The following is a 21,059-nucleotide window of genomic DNA, read 5'->3' as shown; positions in this document are numbered from 1 at the left end:
GCAATCAACTAAAATAAAAATCCAAAAAGGTGTTTAGCCAAATTTTTACAGAAAGGGTCCCCATTATTTGAAGTCAACACATCAATAATGGGGGGGTTGTGTTTTTACCACAACATGACCCAAAGTCAAATTTAGATCAGAGCCTTAAATTACAAGTTGATTGAATTTTATCAAATTTATATGCAATATTAATTCAATAATTAATAAAAAATAAAGTGAGGCACCCTAAATCAACTTCTGTTTATACAGCATTAGAATTTCATTTCTGCTACATATTTGCATCTCATTTAGATTTGCCCATTCTCATGTAGTGATTGTTCCTCAATTTATGTCTTACGGCGTTTCTTTTGCAACATTTGATACAAATACCAGTTATTAAAATTTATAAAAAAAAATTGCTTTTATTTTATTAAAATTTACCGTTAAATAAATTAAATAATTTGTATAGAGTTTAGTCTCATCCCATTATAAATTCAAATCTCATTTAAAAAAAAATCAAATAAAAGCCACCTATGAAAATAAATAAACCAAAAGCCACGCAACTTAACACAATCCTAATAATATCATAATATCATGCCACTCGAGAAAGATGGTTCTTCAGGGCTGAAACGATAGTACACACAAAAGCACGTTCTACTTCTTATACAGAGTTACGTTGCACGTGTCGAATATATATTATTATTTCATATATCATAAACGCAATCGTACCTTATACGTCTCATACATACACATATTGGTTATATATTATTATTTTATATATCTTAAAAAAATTATGTCTACAAAAATATTCCTTAATACTTAGCGTAGGAGGTGTTAAATTGGACTTTAGTGTATGTATATAATTAATTGGAGTTATTTGGATAGTTGGGCAAAATGGTTATTATTTTTCGGTTTAAATTTAATTTTTTAAGTGATATAATGATGAGAAATATTATTGTAATTGCTAGTTGTCTATGAATATGTTGTATTGATCCTTACTCTTACTTTTGAGTAAGAGAGAATGATTTCTTTGAAAAAACACACACATATAGAGAATTAAATTATATGATTAAAGATAATAATAATTTATAAAGCTTCGTGATTCTTAAAAGAAGTGATTAATTTAAAAGTTCTAAACAAATTTATGATGATGGCAAGTTTAGTTTATATATATATATGAATCAACAACCAGTACTCGTGTGATAGGAAGTAAAATATGATTATGGCAACAGGTACTCCACTACCACTATAACATTTAGGTCTATTTATGCCCCTTGTTAAGGCATAGGTGAATCCGGTGGATTTGAACTTCGAATGCCCTCTAACATAACACTTCATTTTCATAGCCATTGTCAATTAAACTGCTACAAAGCTAACAATTTTAATAATAATTATTTTTTTTTGTAGGAAAACAAGAAACATTATTTTAGCAAAAATATTGTACATAGAATACATGTAGAGAATCCTCGAAGGTCCACACCAAGAGACCCCACCATCTTCCCCACAAGGGGAAACCATATAGGCTCTTAAGTAGATTAAAAGTCATGGTATATGCAAAAAAAAAAAAAAAAAAACTCAAACAGTTTAAACCAAATTTGTACCAAAATGTATGTGTTTGTAGCTATAAGTACATCTACCTTTTTAATAGGAGATAGCAGATGGAGACTACCAAGTGGAACGCGGTGGAGAACCCATTCATGCTATTAGCTATGGATTTCTTTTGAGACTGAATACGTGATGAATGGATCAGATATTTAGAGAATGAGATAGCCACGGCTCCTGTCTCTATCATGCCTTTGTTAAGTGAGATTATCTTGGGTGATAACAAAGGCTTTTCTTTATTTATCTAAAACATCCCCAATCCTTCAATGTGATTAATCTGAAAAACTATTCTCTAAAAAAATTATTTTAAATATTATTATTATTTTCAAAAATCAATATAAAATTTATTTAATCATATTATATCAAAAATAAATAAAAATCAATAATTATACTAAGGAAAAAATATTTAAAAAATTATAATGTAAAAAAAAATTAGTAAAAATCTCAATTCATTTCACTAATATAAATGTCTAACCTTACTTAAAAAATGGTGACAAGTTCCATCAAAATCATATCCTTTACTCATATTTCCTAGATATTAACTCGGAAAAACACACCTAGCCAAAGGAAGTCTTCAAGTTTCTAAGGTAATTTGGATTATTAGAAAAATAGTGAACGCAAATCTTACTTTAAAAATGGTGACAAGGTCCATCAAAATCATATCCTTTACTCATATTTCCTAGATATTAACTAGGAAAAAGAAACCTGACCAAAGGAAGTCTTCAAGGTGCTAAGGGAATTTTGACTTGTCGTCAAGGTGCTAAGGGAATTTTGATTATTAGAAAAATAGTGAAGGAAATGTTGTCGATTTTTTTCCTTAATTTGGATTCTCTATGAGTATTTTTGATGTTTTTAATAACCTAGGATGTTATAAATAATATTTATATTTTTTATTAGTTATAAAATGTTAATTTATTTTTGAAATATTTATTTATTAATATATATTGTGCTGATTTATATATTTATGTGTACATTGTTATTTCAAAAGCATTCTTATTCGTTTATTAGATTATATTCGTGTTGATTTATATATTTATGTCTAGATTGTTATTTCAAAAACTTTCTTATTGGTTTATTAGATTATATTGGTGTAAGTGCATATTAATAATTATCATTATATATATATATTTTTTAATAGGTTGATAATGTTAAAAAATTTGCTTAATTTATAACCAGTTTAGATTTTCAGATTTATCAAGGGTTGAGAGAGATTAAATATTTAGATTTATTTTAATCCTCGATTTATTAAGGGTTGAGATTGATAAAATTTAATCAAGTTACAAACCTCTTTTTTGAGTGAAAGACTTATAGATTTGATTGATCCCCTTTGATAGATCTAGAGTTAAAATATCTATATTAAAAATAATTTATTTATTTATAAATTTGTATTTATATTTTCTTGTTTTATTTTTTTATAAATTTATATTAAAATATATTAAATATAATTTTATTTAATGATTAAAAATATATGTAATTATTAGTAAGAAATTATTTCCTTTATCTTCAGGTTACTCTCTCACACATTGTTTTTCTATCCTAATCATTAATCACTAACCTTTAACAATGATAAAATAATTATTGGTAAAATTAATATTTCAAATTCTAAATTTTAAATTAGATAAAATTCTAAAATTGTGATTAAAAAAAACATTATACACACAAATTTATTAAATATTAATATTAAATTTAAAATATTAATAAATTTAATTAAAAAAACCTAATCAAATTTTTTTTCTTATTCTTCCCCTACTTTGTTTAACTTAAAATTTTCAGTTTTCTTATTTTTCCTTCATATCATGATTCCTACCTCTAATTTTAGACCCTAAACTGAATTTAATGTAATGGAGTCAAAATCCACAAACGATTAATCATGCTTATAAATATTATCATGAAAATCAACATTTTGTGTCACAAAGAAGAGATGCCTTATCGCTATCCTTAGTAGTTGAATCTATCAAATGCTTTAGAGAAGTACCGATACGTAGTCACAATAGAAAGTAGCTCTATCTATGGGTGACGAGAAGAGGGAGTTATAAAACATCGTGATAGAGTAGTTGGGGCAACCAATATATATTGTGTTATCCATCTATCAATGTCTCTGATGGGTGAGAAGAAGGGGAGTTATAAAACAATGTGATAGAGTAGAGGGGGCAACCAATATATGTTGTGCCATCCATTCATTAATGGGCTAGGGTAGTATATGCCACATGTTGGATTTTGTACTTGCTTAAATCCAACACTTGGCATATACTAACCCGATGTGTTAATGGATAGATAACAAAATATATATTGGTTGTCCCCACTACTCTATAAATAGTGTGATAGAGTAGCAGGGGCAACCAATATATATTGTGTTATCCATCCATCAATACATGGGGCAATATATGTCATTGATTGGATTTTTCAAAATCCTAAATCCAATAGGTGGCATATACTACCTGACACATTAATTGATGAATAACACAATATATATTAATAGCCTTATTTTTCAGCCAAAAGTTCCTCAGCCATAGGCTTTTGAGCTACCTAAAAATCTTGGTATTAGGTTCAGTGAGCCAGCAGATAGGACAACACCTGTCTAACACTGACACAAAAGGAAGTTCTACTCATAGACCCTCATTTGTGTAGTTATTGATCTATTAATGTTCGTTAAGTAAATCTCTCCCCATCTATGGAAATCGACAGAATCATCGACCCATCCCCATCTCATCACATGGAAACCTTCATCCCTCATGGATTCACATGGATCTCCTTATTATTTTCCTGGAATGCGAAGGTTGAGGTCACAACATTTTAGACGATGCATGGTACACTTCAAACCAAAGCTCAATTAGAATTTGAATATAAGGGCTATACAAATTGAATTTGAAATTGAAAATGAGTGGGATTTTTTAATACTATTTTATTCAATTGAAATTTTGAATTAAAACGCGAGTGAATTTGGATGATTCGTGAGTACATAGAATTTTTGTTGTTTGGGGATGCACTGTGTAAATTTGGAGAGAAGCTGTGGTTTGGCGATCCCTTGGGTAAAATTGGGATAACGTTATATTTAATTATGTTTCTCATTCATTTCATCATTCTTTCTCCAATTAACCATTCCATCTTGCAACGAGCTTGTTGTACTTTAGATGTCAAAGGGGTTTTTCTGTGTATTTGTGTATGGATGTTGACTATGTTCGTTTTTGTAGAGGGGACATTTATTGTTCAAAGGGTTAGTTTTATGTTAATAGGTTTTTTTTGGGCCATGGAGTGAGGGGTGAACACCCTCGCTAGAATTTAATAATAAATTAAATGTTTGCTTCCTTTCACCCTACGGAGTTTCGAGGGTATATCAGTGTTCAATAATGTAATTACTTCTCATGTCAGTTTGGTGATGTTGATTCCTTACTTAATGTCATGATGATAATTTCAAGTATGTGAGGAATTAATGTGGTTAAAGGAATCATGAAATGGATGCAAGGCTACATTATGCAGTTTATGTTAATATATTAAAAGAGTGGTTGTTAATGGTTATGCAACTTACTATTCATCTACAAAAGTTACTTTATGTACTAATGAACATTCTATCTAATGGTCAATGAGGAAACTAGAATAGTGATTTGGATAATTACCTGTGGGTAATTTGTGTACATTCTTTTTAACTCCATGCATTTTCATGTGAGGTTACCAGGGCATGTTACAAGTGGTATTAGAGTTGATGATTGCAACACTAGTGCATTTGGGAATTGTAAGCGGAAAAGAAATCAAGGTATGCTATTAGTAGGCATCAAATCACGTATAAGTCTAACATTCTACATATTGATATATGCGGTAGACTACTTTTGACATGATATGTGTGATTCATTTTATAACTGCATTAATGAGTAGTAAGTAATAAAGTATGCTGCAAAACTATGTTCATGACATTTGAATCCTGATGAGGATAAAAGACAATAAAATTTTTGTCACACTTATGAACAATCTTGAACAGTCACTAAGGAAAGTGACAATCAACAAACCAACTTTTGTATGGAAATATTAATGTTATATTTAATGAGCATGACTAAAGTCACAATGAACTACTTTTAATGAGTGAATGAAAGAATGTAAAATATGGGGAATGTCCTTGAATATGGCGATAGAGTGTTTTAAAAGGGCATTGGAAGAACCCCTTTAGATACTGGAAATAAACAATGAGTCAAGTAGTGAGACTTGACTGTAATAGCTAATTGTTGATTGATACTTCTCATGGTTGCATTAAGATGGTTGGTAGGAGTGATTGTTTAGTGTTTGACTAACTATTAAAACTTATATGCATGAATTGGATTTGATTTAAGTTTGTTGAAAATTGTACACAAGTGATTATGGTAGTTACTTCATTTATCAATATGTTGGTAACAATGCACTATGGAAATTGGAAATATTGGCTTGTTACCCTCAATTTTATTGACATTTACACATTAATGAATATTTTCATATACTTTTATGCATGAAAGTATTGTATGCATGAAACTAAAATTATTTTGAAAGTGAATAATTATTTATGACTAGTGTTGCTAATGGGATTAAGTAGGGGTAGCTTAACAGCAACAAGAAAAGCTATGAAAATAAAACTTTGCAATGTGAATTACAACCGTAAATGAGAAATTATAATGTTATGATATATGTTATTTTGTTATTTGGAAAAATCAAAATGTTAATATACTTATTGTGGACCAATGCTGAGGGTTAAGTATAAATTCATGCTGTACATAAATGTTTATTTTGTTAATGATAATGTGCATAAGATTCATTATGTAAATCATTGTGGGAAAGAGTGCTAAAAGATAATTTTACATTCTAGACAGTTGTCGACAGCTGTGAAAGGCCAAGAGGCCGTGGGTTGATGGTGGTTTCCTACCTGGAGGGGTTGATGGTAATTACCTGCCCATATTTCCTTTCCCTAGAGATAAATGATCTCGATAAGGGAAAATATTTGACCAAGATGGCGAAGAGGAGAAGAATCCTGAGGAAACTCTGTTGATTTGGAGCCTATTAGACGAGGACCAAAATTCCTCATAGACGGGACATTGTGAGAGGAATAGGAAAAACACTGCTAAGAGGAATCATGTATTGGATCCTTTGTGGTCGTTGTAATTCTTGAGTGGGTTGGCCAGTGGAATTCCAGAATGGACTTAGTATGGTCTACGTTAGAGAACTATCTAGATGTGGAAATCACTCAATCTAGTTGTGGAAACCAGTTCCCATAGGTTGGGAGGAGCATTATTTTGCCACTGTGGTTCTCATCAAAAAAATTTACCTAATCAGTTATGTGTTATGTTAAAAAAGAATTATATATATAATTGTGTAAACATGTTATGTACATCTTGACATGAAAGGAGCCTTGTGCTCAGTAAAGAACTATTGGTAGTGGATTTCCTTTATTGTATTACCAATCTTATGAATGTCTCGAGCAACAGCTAACACAATTTGCATTTGATGCAATTATTGATCATTTCAATGATTGGAGAAGTGATGTGCTTTCTCAGTACTTTTAGAAGTATTGTGTGGATGTCTTTAGTGAGAACTAAGATAATATGCACGTGATGCAATGATTTATCATTTTGATGACTAGAGGGTTGGTGCTCTTTGAGTACTTATGGAGGTACTATGGTTAAAATATCACTTGACATTGTATAAATGAGTGATAGTTATAATTATTTCATTTGATTGAAAATGTTGTGACTAATATGATTATGTTGGATTTGTTAGTCATATATTACAGGGTGTTTTCCATGGAGTGTGGATGCATCGTCAAACCATTCTTAGAGAACTTGCATAAATGTGACCATGATTTGCAAGAGTAATTGGTAAGTGATGGTAAGTTGTATAGATATTATGTTTTATCTCTAAAAATTGAATAATGGCTAAGTGATGGAAAGTAGAAATTGCGTATTTTTTAGTTATAAATGCTTATGACTATTGATAAACATTAATATTTTGTTTAATTGTATTTCCTAGAAAGAAAATCCTTCCTTTTGAAGGGGAAAGATTCCCTTTTGGTTGTTTGGATTTGATATTATGAATAAAAGTTAATGATAAACACCGAGGATGGTGTTTTATTTAAGGGGAGGGGTATGTAATATCCCTAGTCTAGGAACTTAGATTTGACAGCTATAATTTAATAAGGTGAAATATTATGGTGATAAATGCATTAGAATTTATGATTATATCATTATTTACCATATTTAATGAATAAAGATTATGCACGATGTAAACCATAATATACTACAAGAGTGGTTGTTAATGTTTATGCAACTTACTATTCCTTTACTAAAGTTACTTTATGTACTAAGTGATCTGGATAATTACCTGTGGGTAATTTGTGTAAAAATTTTCTTACTCCACATTTTCATGTGAGGTTAGAGGGTATATTACACATAATCCCTCATGTCATATTTTCACTTCATTAAAAAATTTGGATCATGTGTAGAAAATTTGTTAATAGCATCATCAAAACATAAAGGTTAGTAAAACTATTTATTCTTGTTTGAATTTTTAGCATAAAAAATAATAATAATAAAGAGGTTAAATATTTCTTTCTTCTTTTAAGTTTTTATAAAGAAAGTTAAATAATTTGTTTTGAGGGAAATAAATATTTACCCTTTAAAATTATTTTCAATAAAAATAATTTACTTTAAGCAAAATAAATATAATTAAATTCGAGGGAAAAAAAATTATGTTTAAAGAGGAAATCTATATATTTCAGATGTTCAAAAAAAAAAATTATTACTGGTGTAGTAGAGGGAAATATGTATTTCCGTTAGCACTCAACTTTAAATTAACAAATGTCTGTTTAATATAAAAGTAAGTTTTTTTTAAATGTAAAACAATGTTGATTATAGAAGAAAACTATATATATATATATATATATATATATATATATCCATTTCTCAATATGCATGCTAGATTTTATCTTGGAATTGTAAAATATTTCACTTTTACTCTCACTTGTAAATAAAATATTTCAATGTTCATCATAATAAAGTATTTTATTACTCAAACAAAACAAATGAAAATACAAAAATTAATTACTACCTAATAAAAGTAATAAGATGGTCATGTCTAGTTCATTCAATTCTTAACATAAAATTAATGTGTCATTTCAAAAAATATTTGATATTTCTCATTTTTTGTCAATTTTGTCTAAAATTCAGTAAATATTTGTTAGGATTGCAAATTAAATATATTGAAATAATACATGTAATGATTCTATTAAGATGTGTAAGGCTTAGTTATGTAATAAGAAATGGTCATTTCAGGTTTCATAAAGATCAGATTTGTAATGCTTATTTTTTTAATGTAATTGTTAAATTAAATGTTGAGCCATAAATAGATTACTTGTTAGTACAATTTAATCTTCAACTTAAGTTTTAGTTTTCCTATACTATTTATAGATTGTAAAACATGCAATTTGACATCATAGGTATAAAGGAAATCCATGGCACTAAGGTAGTTATTCTTAATGTCTATTGTCAAGATATCCATCCTTTGATTTTAGAGAATATACTATTGTGAAGATACCCATACTTTGATTTTAGATAATATATAAATAAAATCTTTATTAGTGAAGACAAATGTTCTTAGATGTATATGGTCAATATAACCATCCTAATTGTAGAAAATATAACCTTGTTTTGAGCAAAGATCATATGTGTCCTTTGGGGAAGTAGATTTTGTTGTTATATTGCACTTCAATGGAATCTTTATTCCCTAGGAGAGTCCCTTTCTAGTGGATCTCTTTTAGGAAAGTGGACTTCAACTTGTTCTAACCAAAATTGAATACCCATGGGCATCATGAAGATTCAAAAATAAATGTCAAATGGTCTCTAGTTGGCCACAAGAAAGACATGTATCCTCTATGAAACTTGTGCATAATAATTGCTAATCTAATAAAATACATTCACACTAAATTAGAGTTTATAATATCATACAACGAAAAATTTATTATCCATTTTTTTCGAGGATCAATAAGGTCTCATAGCTTCTCCTAAAATGAGAAAGGGGTCATAAGGGTTTGATATAAGAATTTGGGCCCATAAATACAAATAGGTTTATCATATCTTCATAACCTGTTTCTCAAGGTCCACTAAGACTTAGATGGTTCTAGGTTGATTTCCATCGATGGGGAGAGATGTAACGAACATTAATGGATCAATAGTCACGCAAATATTGGTTTCCCTCACCCTTAAATAGAGAGATAAAACAGGAGAGAGAAAATGCCACCTCCATAAAGGTGAAAAAAAGCAAAGAAGCACACAAAGAAAGGATAAGGATAAGCAAAAGGAAAAAGATAAGGATAAGCAAAAGCCAGGCTGGATGTGAACCTAGCATAAAATATTCTAGATCATTGATTCCCCCTCTTCATGTAGTTAAGCTGGTAATTTGATATCTTTAGGATTGTCCAAATGTAATCCATTGATAAAATGGGTGTATTAATGATTTAAATTTTTTATGTTGTGTTTATTAGTTGGACATTGTGTTGTCTCTCTCAATTAATTTTTTCTTAAAAAAAAAAAAAAAAGTTTATTGAAATCTATAACTTAAATAAGTTACATTAGAAAATAATACCATATTAGAAAAAAATACCATAAACAAATAGTGGATTGTCATCATTTTTTATAACAATGAATTGAAAAGCGCCTTTGAATACAAAAATAATATATTTATTTCCACAATTTTTTTTATTAAAAACCCCTCTAAAAACAAAAAATAATATATTTATTTCCAAAAAATATTCATTAAATTTTATTAAAAAAACTACCATAATAAAAATAAAAATAAATTGTAACCATCTTTACCACACTAAACTACAAAATCCTCCTGATATATTTATGAGTACAAAACCTTCCTAAATGCAAAAATCATATATTTATGAATAACTAAAAATATCAAATATTTATGAGTACAAAACCTTCCTAAATGCAAAAATCATATATTTATGAATAACTAAAAATATCAACCAATGAGATGACCATAGCAATATTTGACATATTTAGTGCATGCCTGTTCGTTTACATGCTCCATTGAACCCTTCATTGCTTAAAAAAAAGCTACCATACGCACTTCTAAAAGAACCTACCGTATTTGTTTATGCACTTCTCAAAAAAAACTACCATATTTGTTTACACACTTCGCACGTGGTAAGACGAGATAGAACAACATCGCCCCTCATTGAAACCAACCTTGAAACTCTTTCTATGGATTCTGTCAGATCAACTTAAATGCAGATTTATTATATGGTTTTTTCCCAGATTTATTGTATGGTTATACAATAAACACAATTTTTTATAATATATATATAAACAATTTTTTATAATATATATATATAAATAACAAAAGAAATATGGATCAACATGGTATCTCAGATATTGTTTTTATAAACTTTTTTAATTTATTAAGAAATTGTTTCAGTTTCTCAATTAAAGATATTGGTGTTTGAGGATATTTTTGGCCTTTCAACATAAGCTCATGTTTTGTGTTCAATATATTTCTTTACAGGGTTTGTATTCCCCAATCCTAGAGAATGTCTGAACTCAAAAAAAAATCTTCAAAATTCCCAAAACTTTCCCAAACTCTTATTGCAGCTCCCCTGGAAAATGAACGTTCCGATACAATTCCAAAAACCCAAAAACACAAAAACCATTAAAATGAGTTTCCCACCTTTCAAAAAAATTATCATGCAACAAAAAAATTTAACCTACATCCCATTCAAATTTTATGGAAAATCCTGAAACTCTTTCTATGAATTCTGTATGGACCTAAATTCATTGCAGATTTATCATTAAATGTATGGCTTCTTTCCAGCTGTACTTAAATTCATTTTAAATTTACTTATTATTTTGGAATATGTTAATTGTTTGAGTTAATCTAATTTTTTCTATTAAATTCCAGTCATATGGTTGCTATGGAATTTAGTCTTATGGTTATATAGAATTTAATTTCATGGAAAATTTTATGTATAAGAAATATTTTTCAAAAAATTAAACTATTTTAAAAGAAAATTTTTATGTATAAGAAATATTTTTCAAAGAATTAAACTATTTTAAAAGAAAATTTTAATGATAATATTAATAAGATAAATTATTTTTCCATCTGATTAATATCCCATAGATTATTTTTCCATCTAACATTAAAACTGCCAAATTTATTTTTCCAAAGCCAAATTTACACTCTCATAAAAACAACCCTTTCCATCCAACATTAAAACTGCCAAATTTATTTTTCCAAGCCGAATTTAGACTCTCAGAAAATACAACCCTATCAATATATACATACATCAACAATTACAATACGGAAAGCCGTGGTAGCAATATATACATACATCAACAATTACAATACGGAAAGCCTAGGAGTGGTAGCAATATATACATACATCAACAATTACAGTACGGAAATCTGAGGAGTTGTAGCAATATATACATACATCAACAATTACAGTACGGAAAGCCGAGGAGTTGGAACAGCACAGAGATCCTTTGCTCGGGATACTGTAATTCCTTCATTCTTTTCAGACATGTCCAATTTTTCTTCATTCATATCATCGGGAAGCCTCCAATTGAAACACTGAAAGAGCTGCGCCACAACAAACTCTACAATAATCATTGCCATTTGTTGTGCGGGGCAACCTCTCCGGCCTGCTCCGAAAGGAATCCACTCAAAATTTTCCACTTTGGCGTCCAGCAACCCTTCTTCCATGAATCTCTCTGGCTTGAAACTTTCAGCATCCTCGCCCCATGACCTTGGGTTCCTTCCAATTGCCCATGCGTTCACCACAAGCCGAGTTCCGCTGGGGATTTCGAAGCCCAACACATGGCACGTTTCCATTGATAAGTGGGGAAGTAATAAAGGCCCCGGCGGGTGAAGTCTGAGCGTTTCTTTGACAACAGCTTGTAAATAAACGAGACGAGGCAGATCAGATTCTTGTACCATACGCCCCATTCCAACTACGCGTTCCAGCTCGTCCTGAAGTTTCTTCATCACTGGCGGGTTTCTTAGCAATTCGGAGATTGCCCACGCTATGCTTGTAGAGGATGTAGCCGACCCAGCGGACAACATATCCTGCCAATAAAAGACATCCAAATCAAATCATTTTCAACATTATCATATTTTATGCAAAGCCATACAAACCTAAATCGGTAGAGAATCCATAAATGCTTGTGTGAAGCAAGTAATATACATAAATGAGAGATTTTATATTATCTCGCGTGATTTGGAACCCCAAATTCTCATCCGCTGAGGTGGCCAGCAAAACATCCACAAGATCTGGCATGGCGTTGGGGTTATTCTGCGAAAAGTGTTCCTCTAGTATCTTCTCTAACAAGTCGTCTTGGATCTTGTGTATGTTCTTCAATCGACGGGTAAGACCTTGAAGATCCATCCACGCCCAGTATGGTATGTAATCTCCGATGTTAAAAGACCCTGCTAACACATGTTGGGTATTTTTCATGGGAAAATACCAAAACCAACACTAAATAAACAGCACAGAGCCAATGCTCTATTTCCTTTGTTCAAGATCATTTGCAGAGAACCTCTTTAATAAAAATGAACTCATAACACAGTCCATTACACAAAAAAAAAACTTCTATTGATTTAAAACAAAAGGACTGATACAAACTTCATCCTTAGTGCAAAGAGGGATTCAAAAATAAAACTCTCCTGCTCTCACAGATTTTCCACTGCTGTGGATATTACAAAACAATTTCTTGTTGCTCCTATGTTTTACAATGGCAAACAAACTTTACATGCCTCCCCTTTTCCATTTTCCGCACTGGTGTGCATTCAACATTTACCACAAAAATTACATACTCCACTGCTGTGAAAATTACATAATCTTCTGTTTTACAATGGGGGTCAAAAACAATTACATCACCTCTTTCATATCTCGCACTGCTGTGTGTTTACAAAAATTTGCTCCACCGAGCGCAGCCACAACATAACACAATTACATAAAAAATTGTGCGCAGGCACAATACACCTCACCCAAAAGAAACTCACACAACACTATATGCTCCCGCAGCCACTCTACACTAAAACTACTACACACATAGTCATATATGAAAACATAAAAAAACTAATGTGGCCCATAACCATATTAAATGGCCTCCACCTAAATTTACGTAAATGCATATATAAAAATATAAATGGGACGTATGCCCATAACCATTTAAAACGGGCCTCCACCAAACAATACGAACAGCATTAAAAACCATAGGTTCATCCATCCGGCGGTCAACACAAAAGTCGTTTACTCCACGCAAAATTAAATTGACGCAGGCCCGTGCACCTTCAAGGATCGACGGCTGACAACACGCAACCAGATCGGACGATGGAGATTGATATCGGAAGGCAGTTTAATGCTGAGCTTTACCTCCCGATATGTCAGAGATGTTGATGTTAGGTGAGAGCCACGCGTCTTCACCAAATCGCATCGGAGCCAAACATACGGAAACCGCTTTTCCCTGGATGGCGGTGCGATATGTTCTGGGCAGTTTTGTGGTTTCAATGCGGTGGTTTTGGGGTTATATACGGCTGCTGAGTCGGCTGCCATCGCTGACCCTGTCCGCCTGCAGTTGGAATTAACATTCCAACACTCCCCTTTAATTTCAACTGCTGGGCATTCAATCTTACCCAAGCACTTCCTCACATGGAGGGATTCACCAACACTGCTGTTACAATAACATCTTCCTCACATAGAGGGATTCACCAACTGCTTCTAATGCAGTTCCACAAACAATCAAAGTTGTCTTCCTCTTAATAGAGGGATTAACATGAAACTGTGCTTAAAAGCACCTTCCTCATGACAGAGGGATTCACCATAACAATGTGCTGAAGAGCACCTTCCTCTTGACAGAGGGATTCACCTGTGACTATGCTGAAAAGCATCATCCTCTTGATAGAGGGATTTACCATGTGTATGCTAAAAAGCATCTTCCTCTTGACAGAGGGATTCACCAAATGACTGCTTCAAATGCAGTTCCAAAACAAACAATCATTGCACTGCTGTGTGTGCAAACTCATTACTTTGTTCTTTTATGCTGCTGCATATTCTCTGTTGCACTGTTGTGCCATCTTCTTTACTGTGTCTATCCCACACTGTTGTGTCTACACTTGCACTGCTTCTGCACTTTTCAAAGACAAAATACTCTGTCTTTTCTGGAACAATTACTCTGTCCCACCTTACAAATTTACACTGCTGTGTGTAAACATTTCTTACATTCATTGCTGTTGCATATATTGCATTTCAATTCAATGAACAACAAATTCATTACATTTACCTTTACTGCTGTAAGGAAAATTTCTTTTGCATGTGCTGCTGTTCAAAACATCTTGCTGTTGCATTTTTCACATTTGCATTGCTGTGTGCTTCTCCTTCTTGCCATCATGCTGCTGTCCATAACTTGCTGTTGTGTTGCTACTGCAATTTGCACTGTTGTGTGCACATACACTTGGCACTTCATTCTCCACGAAAAAAATAACACAGGCTGCTGCCTTTTCTCATGCACCCTTACTTCACACAATCTTCAGTTTCATTTTTTTTTAATTACACAATGCACTGCTGTGCAATTCCTTTCATTTTTCTGCTGCCACACATTATCATTCACCCATGTGCATTAAAAATTTGCTGTCGCTGTTTGTCTTTATGCATTTCTTTGCATGTTCCATTGCATAGAAAAAAAACATTACATTTTTTTTTACCGCTGTGCATTGTACTCACTCTGCTGTGAGTATGTTCTCTCACATTTCATAAAAGGAAAACTACATTCCATTGCTATGCATTTCAATGCATGTGCACCACAAAAAAAATTTTAAACTGCTGTTCATTCTAATCCATGTGCTCCAAAAAAATTTTCCAAACTGTTGTCTTATGCTCTATCTTCCCACTGCTGTGAGGGTCTCCATGCTTTGCACACTTCTTATCTCGCTGCTGCTCTTTACATTTCAGCACTGCCATCCTTTCTTCTTTATGCATTTCTGTGCATATTGCATAAAAACAAAGCAAATACATTGCTGATTTCATCACTGCTGCATATTACCTTTCAGAGGGATTAACAAAGATTTCATTTGCAACTGCTGCGCTGCAATACATCCTCCATCAACAAATGACTGTTAATACAGTTCAGCAAACAAAAAAAAATTCAAGCTCCCCTTTAGTGTATGCTTTATCTTCTTTCAGCAGACTCTTCTCAAAATAAATTTAGATCATTTGGGGAGTTCAAGGGGCTTTCAGATTGCCTTTCCTTCCTTCTCCATACTTGTGTAACTTTCTTCTTTTGCATGGGTCTAGCTTGCATAGGAGCCCATGTTAAGTTACATTCACGTGCCATATGCCCAATGTTATGACACTTGAAACATTCAACATTTTTCATGAATAACATTTCATGATTTCTTCTAAAATTGTTTCTTGGAGATTGTCGGGGACCACAACATCTATCTCCATGAAATGCTCTACAGTCTTTTGCCATATGACCAAAGTTTGAGCAAGCATAACAATAACCATAAAATGAACTTTGGTACCTGGGAGATGGAGGTTTCCTTGATGTACTTCTGAAGCCTTGCTGCCTTGAGATCCTTTGATGATCACCATTGCCTCTTGCCTCTTTGACATCAGCTACATTTCTTCTTGGAGCTGGTTTTCTGCTTGGAGCAGGATTCCTTCTATTGCTGCCTTCATTTTTCTCCTTGCCTTTGCTGGAACTAGGAGCATCCCCATCTCTTTCTGGCTTCTTCACATCTCCTTTGCTTAAAGCATCCTCATCCTTGTTTGAGGGTTCACCTACATACCCAAGTCCTGATTTATCAAATGGATATCTGTGATAGCTGAGCATGTCATCCAGAGCTTGAGAGCTCTTCATGATCTTGTTCATCCCTTCAACCTTCTTCCTGAGGAGGACAATCTCTTCTTCTAGCTTTTCACATTCATTATTTTTCTTTGCTAGTTGTCCCTCAGTTTCTTCCTTGCTACGAGTAGCTTCAGCTGCTACTATTTTGAAGGATATAATATCTGTCTTCATTTTGGAGATTTCTGCTTGACAGCTCTCCATCTTCTTTTCAGCTTCTTGTGCCTGCTTCTTGGCTTCTTGTAGTTCGGACTTAAGGGAGGAGACCTCTACCTTGTACTGTCCAATCTCTTCTACAAGTTTGTTCACTATCTTGTGCCTTTGTTCAAGTTGACTTGACAAGGCGTCTTCCTGCTTTTTTGCTCTGTTCAACTGATTTGTCATAGACATGACTTCTTCATGATGTTTCCTCTTGCATTGATCAAGCTCCTTCTTGAGCTTGACAAGCTCTTCATCCCTTTCCTTTACTTGAAACTTGATGAGGTCAAGCTTTTCATTCTCAGCTTCTATGATGGGTTCTTCTTGACTCATTGTCATGGTCAGTGCTCCCTTTGCATGAAGGTCATGCAGTCTGTCCCATATATCCTTTGGTGATGTATATTTTCCAAGATTCTTCTTCACAGAATCAGGGAGTCCATCCAAGATTAGTTTTGCTGCTTGTGCATCATACTCCATGGATTCTTTATCCATCTTGCTGTCATCAATCACTGACTCCCAGACTTCAATCCCCTCAGACATTAGGAAAGCCCTCATCATTATTTCCCATACATCAAAGTTTCCATCAAACTTTGGGGTTTCAAATAAAATGTATTCTAATGGATTGCCTTCTAGTTTAGTAGAGGAGGGAGACACATTTTTAGCAGGCTTGGAGGCTTTCTTCTTTGACCTTGCCATTCTTAACTAGGCTTCAAATACTTGACTGTGTTTTTTTTAAAACAACTGACTGTCTTCAATAATAACTCAAAAACTTGAGAAATACCTGAATCCCTTTGGCTGAAACTTCACACTGCTGGAGAAGCTTTACTGCTGCTGCAACAAGAGTCTTTCCTTCAGCTTCCTTGACACTTTTAAAGAGCCTGAACGAGCTCTGTCACCATCAAAGAGCCTGGACTATCTCTGATACCACTGTTGGGTATTTTTCATGGGAAAATACCAAAACCAACACTAAATAAACAGCACAGAGCCAATGCTCTGTTTCCTTTGTCCAGGATCATTTGCAGAGAACCTCTTTAATAAAAATGAACTCAGAACACAGTCCATTACACAAAAAAAAAACTTCTATTGATTTAAAACAAAAGGACTGATACAAACTTCATCCTTAGTGCAAAGAGGGATTCAAAAATAAAACTCTGCTGCTCTCACAGATTTTCCACTGCTGTGGATATTACAAAACAATTTCTTGCTGCTCCTATGTTTTACAATGGCAAACAAACATTACATGCCTCCCCTGTTCCATTTTCCGCACTGCTGTGCGTTCAACATTTACCACAAAAATTACATACTCCACTGCTGTGAAAATTACATAATCTTCTGTTTTACAATGGGGGTCAAAAACAATTACATCACCTCTTTCATATCTCGCACTGCTGTGCGTTTACAAAAATTTGCTCCACCGAGCGCAGCCACAACATAACACAATTACATAAAAATTGTGCGCAGGCACAATACACCTCACCCAAAAGAAACTCGCACAACACTATATGCTCCCGCAGCCACTCTACACAAAAACTACTACACACATAGTCATATATGAAAACATAAAAAAAACTAACGTGGCCCATAACCATATTAAATGGCCTACACCTAAACTTACGTAAATGCATATATAAAAATATAAATGGGACGTATGCCCATAACCATTTAAAACGGGCCTCCACCAAACAATACGAACAGCATTAAAAACCATAGGTTCATCCATCCGGCGGTCAACACAAAAGTCGTTTACTCCACGCAAAATTAAATTGACGCAGGCCCGTGCACCTTCAAGGATCGATGGCTGACAACACGCAACCAGATCAGACGATGGAGATTGATATCGGAAGGCAGTTTAATGTTGAGCTTTACCTCCCGATATGTCAGAGATGCTGATGTCAGGTGAGAGCCACGCGTCTTCACCAAATCGCATCGGAGCCAAACATACGGAAACCGCTTTTCCCTGGATGGCGGTGCGATATGTTCTGGGCAGTTTTGTGGTTTCAATGCGGTGGTTTTGGGGTTATATACGGCTGCTGAGTCGGCTGCCATCGCTGACCCTATCCGCCTGCAGTTGGAATTAACCTTCCAACAACACAAACGTTTCCTTGATCATTGAGTTGATCCCAATGCCGCCAATTAGGTCTTGCTCACAATACTTTTTACCGAAGGCAATCCTGCAGATTATATCAATCCCAAGGGCTGACACCGCCTTGCTAATGTTAACGGGCGAAAAGCCCTCATGATATGAAGTAACAATAGCGCGAATCATAGCAGAGACTTCCTCTTCTCTTACGGACTGAAAGGAAGCTATGCGTCTTGAGCTCAGCAACTGTACGACGCAGAGTTTACGCATTTGCCTCCAGTAGCGGCCATAGGGAGAAAATGCGATGTCGGAGGAATTGTACCACAAGTACTTAGTGGCTGAGGATGGAGCTCTGCTGGCGAAAACCAGATCATGTGTCTTGAGGAACTCCTTGGCCACATCTGGAGAGGAGACGACTAAGGTGAGGGCGGAGCCGAGGCGTACAGACATGAGTGGCCCGTATTTGAGACAAAGCTCTGCCAACGCTTTGTGTGGAAGTTCTCCCATCATGTGAAGGTTTCCAATAATCGGAAATGCAAACGGCCCCGGAGGCAACCTCAATTTTCTTCCCCTGAGGAAAAATGCCCAGGCCGCCACCAATGCAAGGAGAAGAGCAGTACTGGTGAGTAACTCTAAGCATCTCTGAACTGCTGGGTCAGAACCCAAATCGATCGCCATTTTCACTCTCCTGGGATCTTGAATTTATTGCGTCGTTGATGCTACATATTGGTTGGCAGATTAGGACAACCATAATTTTAGATAAACACAATCCTGGGATCTTGAATTTATTGCGTCGTTGATGCTACATATTGGTGGGCAGATTAGGACAACCATAATTTTAGATAAACACAATCATATGTAGCAATGTGATTGATAATCACTACAATCACATTTTTAATATGATTAATATAAATTAATAAATTTATATCAATTACATTAATAATTATTATTTATATTTAAGATTATGAATAAGTATATAAATATCACCAACTAGATTTAATATTATTAATACCTATATAAATATTAACAACCAAATTATTTATATATATTATTACATAAATATTATAATAATAATATAAAATCCTCATATATTTATTAATTAATAATAAAAATAGCTCATAAAATATATTATCATTATATTATTAAAATAATATAATAATGTAAAATTATAAAAAAATCAATAACAATTATATTGTATAATAATAATAATAATAATGTGTGATTATAATATTATAATAATAATATATGAATATAATTATTATTATAATAATAATATAATCAATATTATTATAATAATAACAATAAAGACCAACTATTTATTATTTAGGATAATTAATAACTATATAAGTAATAGCAACTATATTATTATATATTTATATATTTATGATTATTATATTAATACTATTATAATAACATCGGTATTTAGGATTATTAATAACTATATAAATATTATCAAGAAATAATATTGACTATGGTTGTCTATGATTGACAATGGTTGACCATGATCGATATTATAAACCTAAGGGAATAATAAACCCAAGGCATTGATATTATAAACCCCAAGGAATAATAAAACTAAGTGATTAATACGAAAACCCCAAGGGATTATGAACCCAAGGGAATAATATTAAACCCATGGGACTAATATTATAAACCCAACATTGTTAAACCCAAATATAAACACTAGAAACACTGAAATAAACATGGTTTATTTTCATCGTGAGTCAATCTTTGTGAAAATGCGACATTCATCCAAGGGACTAATATTATGAAACCAACATTGACAAACCCAAATATAAATACTACAAATACTAAAATAAACATGGTTTATTTTGATGGTGAGACAATTCTTGTCACAATGCGACATTCAACCATGGTTGACGATGTTTGGCTATGATTGATAATGGTTTACCATGATTTATATTATCAACCAAAGGGAATAATAAACCCAAGGGAATAATATTAAACCCATGGGACTAATATTATAAACTTCACATCGAGTAAAGGCAAATATCAATACTACAAACACTAAAATAAACATAGTTTATTTTGATGGTGAGACAATCCTTGTCACAATGCGACATTCAAACATGGTTCACCATGTTTGGCTACGATTTATATTATAAACCTAAGGGAATAAAATAACCCAAATTTTTATATTATAAACCCAAATGAATAATAAACCGAAGAGAGCAGTACTAAAACCCCAAGGGATTATGGACCCTAGGAAAGAATATTAAGCCCAAGGGACTAATATTATAAACCCAATATTCGTAAACCCAAATATAAATATTACAAACACTAAAATAAACATGTTTTATTTTCATGGTGAGACAATC

At 32.9% G+C, this 21,059-nt stretch overlaps 1 protein-coding gene across 1 annotated transcript; it reads right to left on the bottom strand.

Annotated features, from left to right (window-relative positions):
- Nucleotides 1-11,805: 11,805 nt before the first annotated feature.
- Nucleotides 11,806-19,403, bottom strand: LOC149233136 (cytochrome P450 71AU50-like). The gene is made up of 3 exons (XM_089376660.1): nucleotides 18,720-19,403; nucleotides 12,782-13,026; nucleotides 11,806-12,663 (listed from the first exon to the last, which is right to left on the bottom strand). Exons 1-3 carry the CDS (start codon nucleotides 19,396-19,398, stop codon nucleotides 12,037-12,039), a joined length of 1,551 nt encoding a protein of 516 aa, XP_089232786.1. The 5' UTR covers nucleotides 19,399-19,403; the 3' UTR covers nucleotides 11,806-12,036.
- Nucleotides 19,404-21,059: the final 1,656 nt, after the last annotated feature.

This window comes from Pinus tabuliformis, chromosome J (genome assembly GCF_031772625.1).
Source record: "Pinus tabuliformis cultivar Carrire ecotype Pingquan chromosome J, CPIR1, whole genome shotgun sequence".
NCBI classification, from domain to species: Eukaryota; Viridiplantae; Streptophyta; class Pinopsida; order Pinales; family Pinaceae; genus Pinus; species Pinus tabuliformis.
The sequence above is the reverse complement of the archived record's forward strand: the minus strand, read 5'-3'. Positions and strand labels throughout refer to the sequence as shown.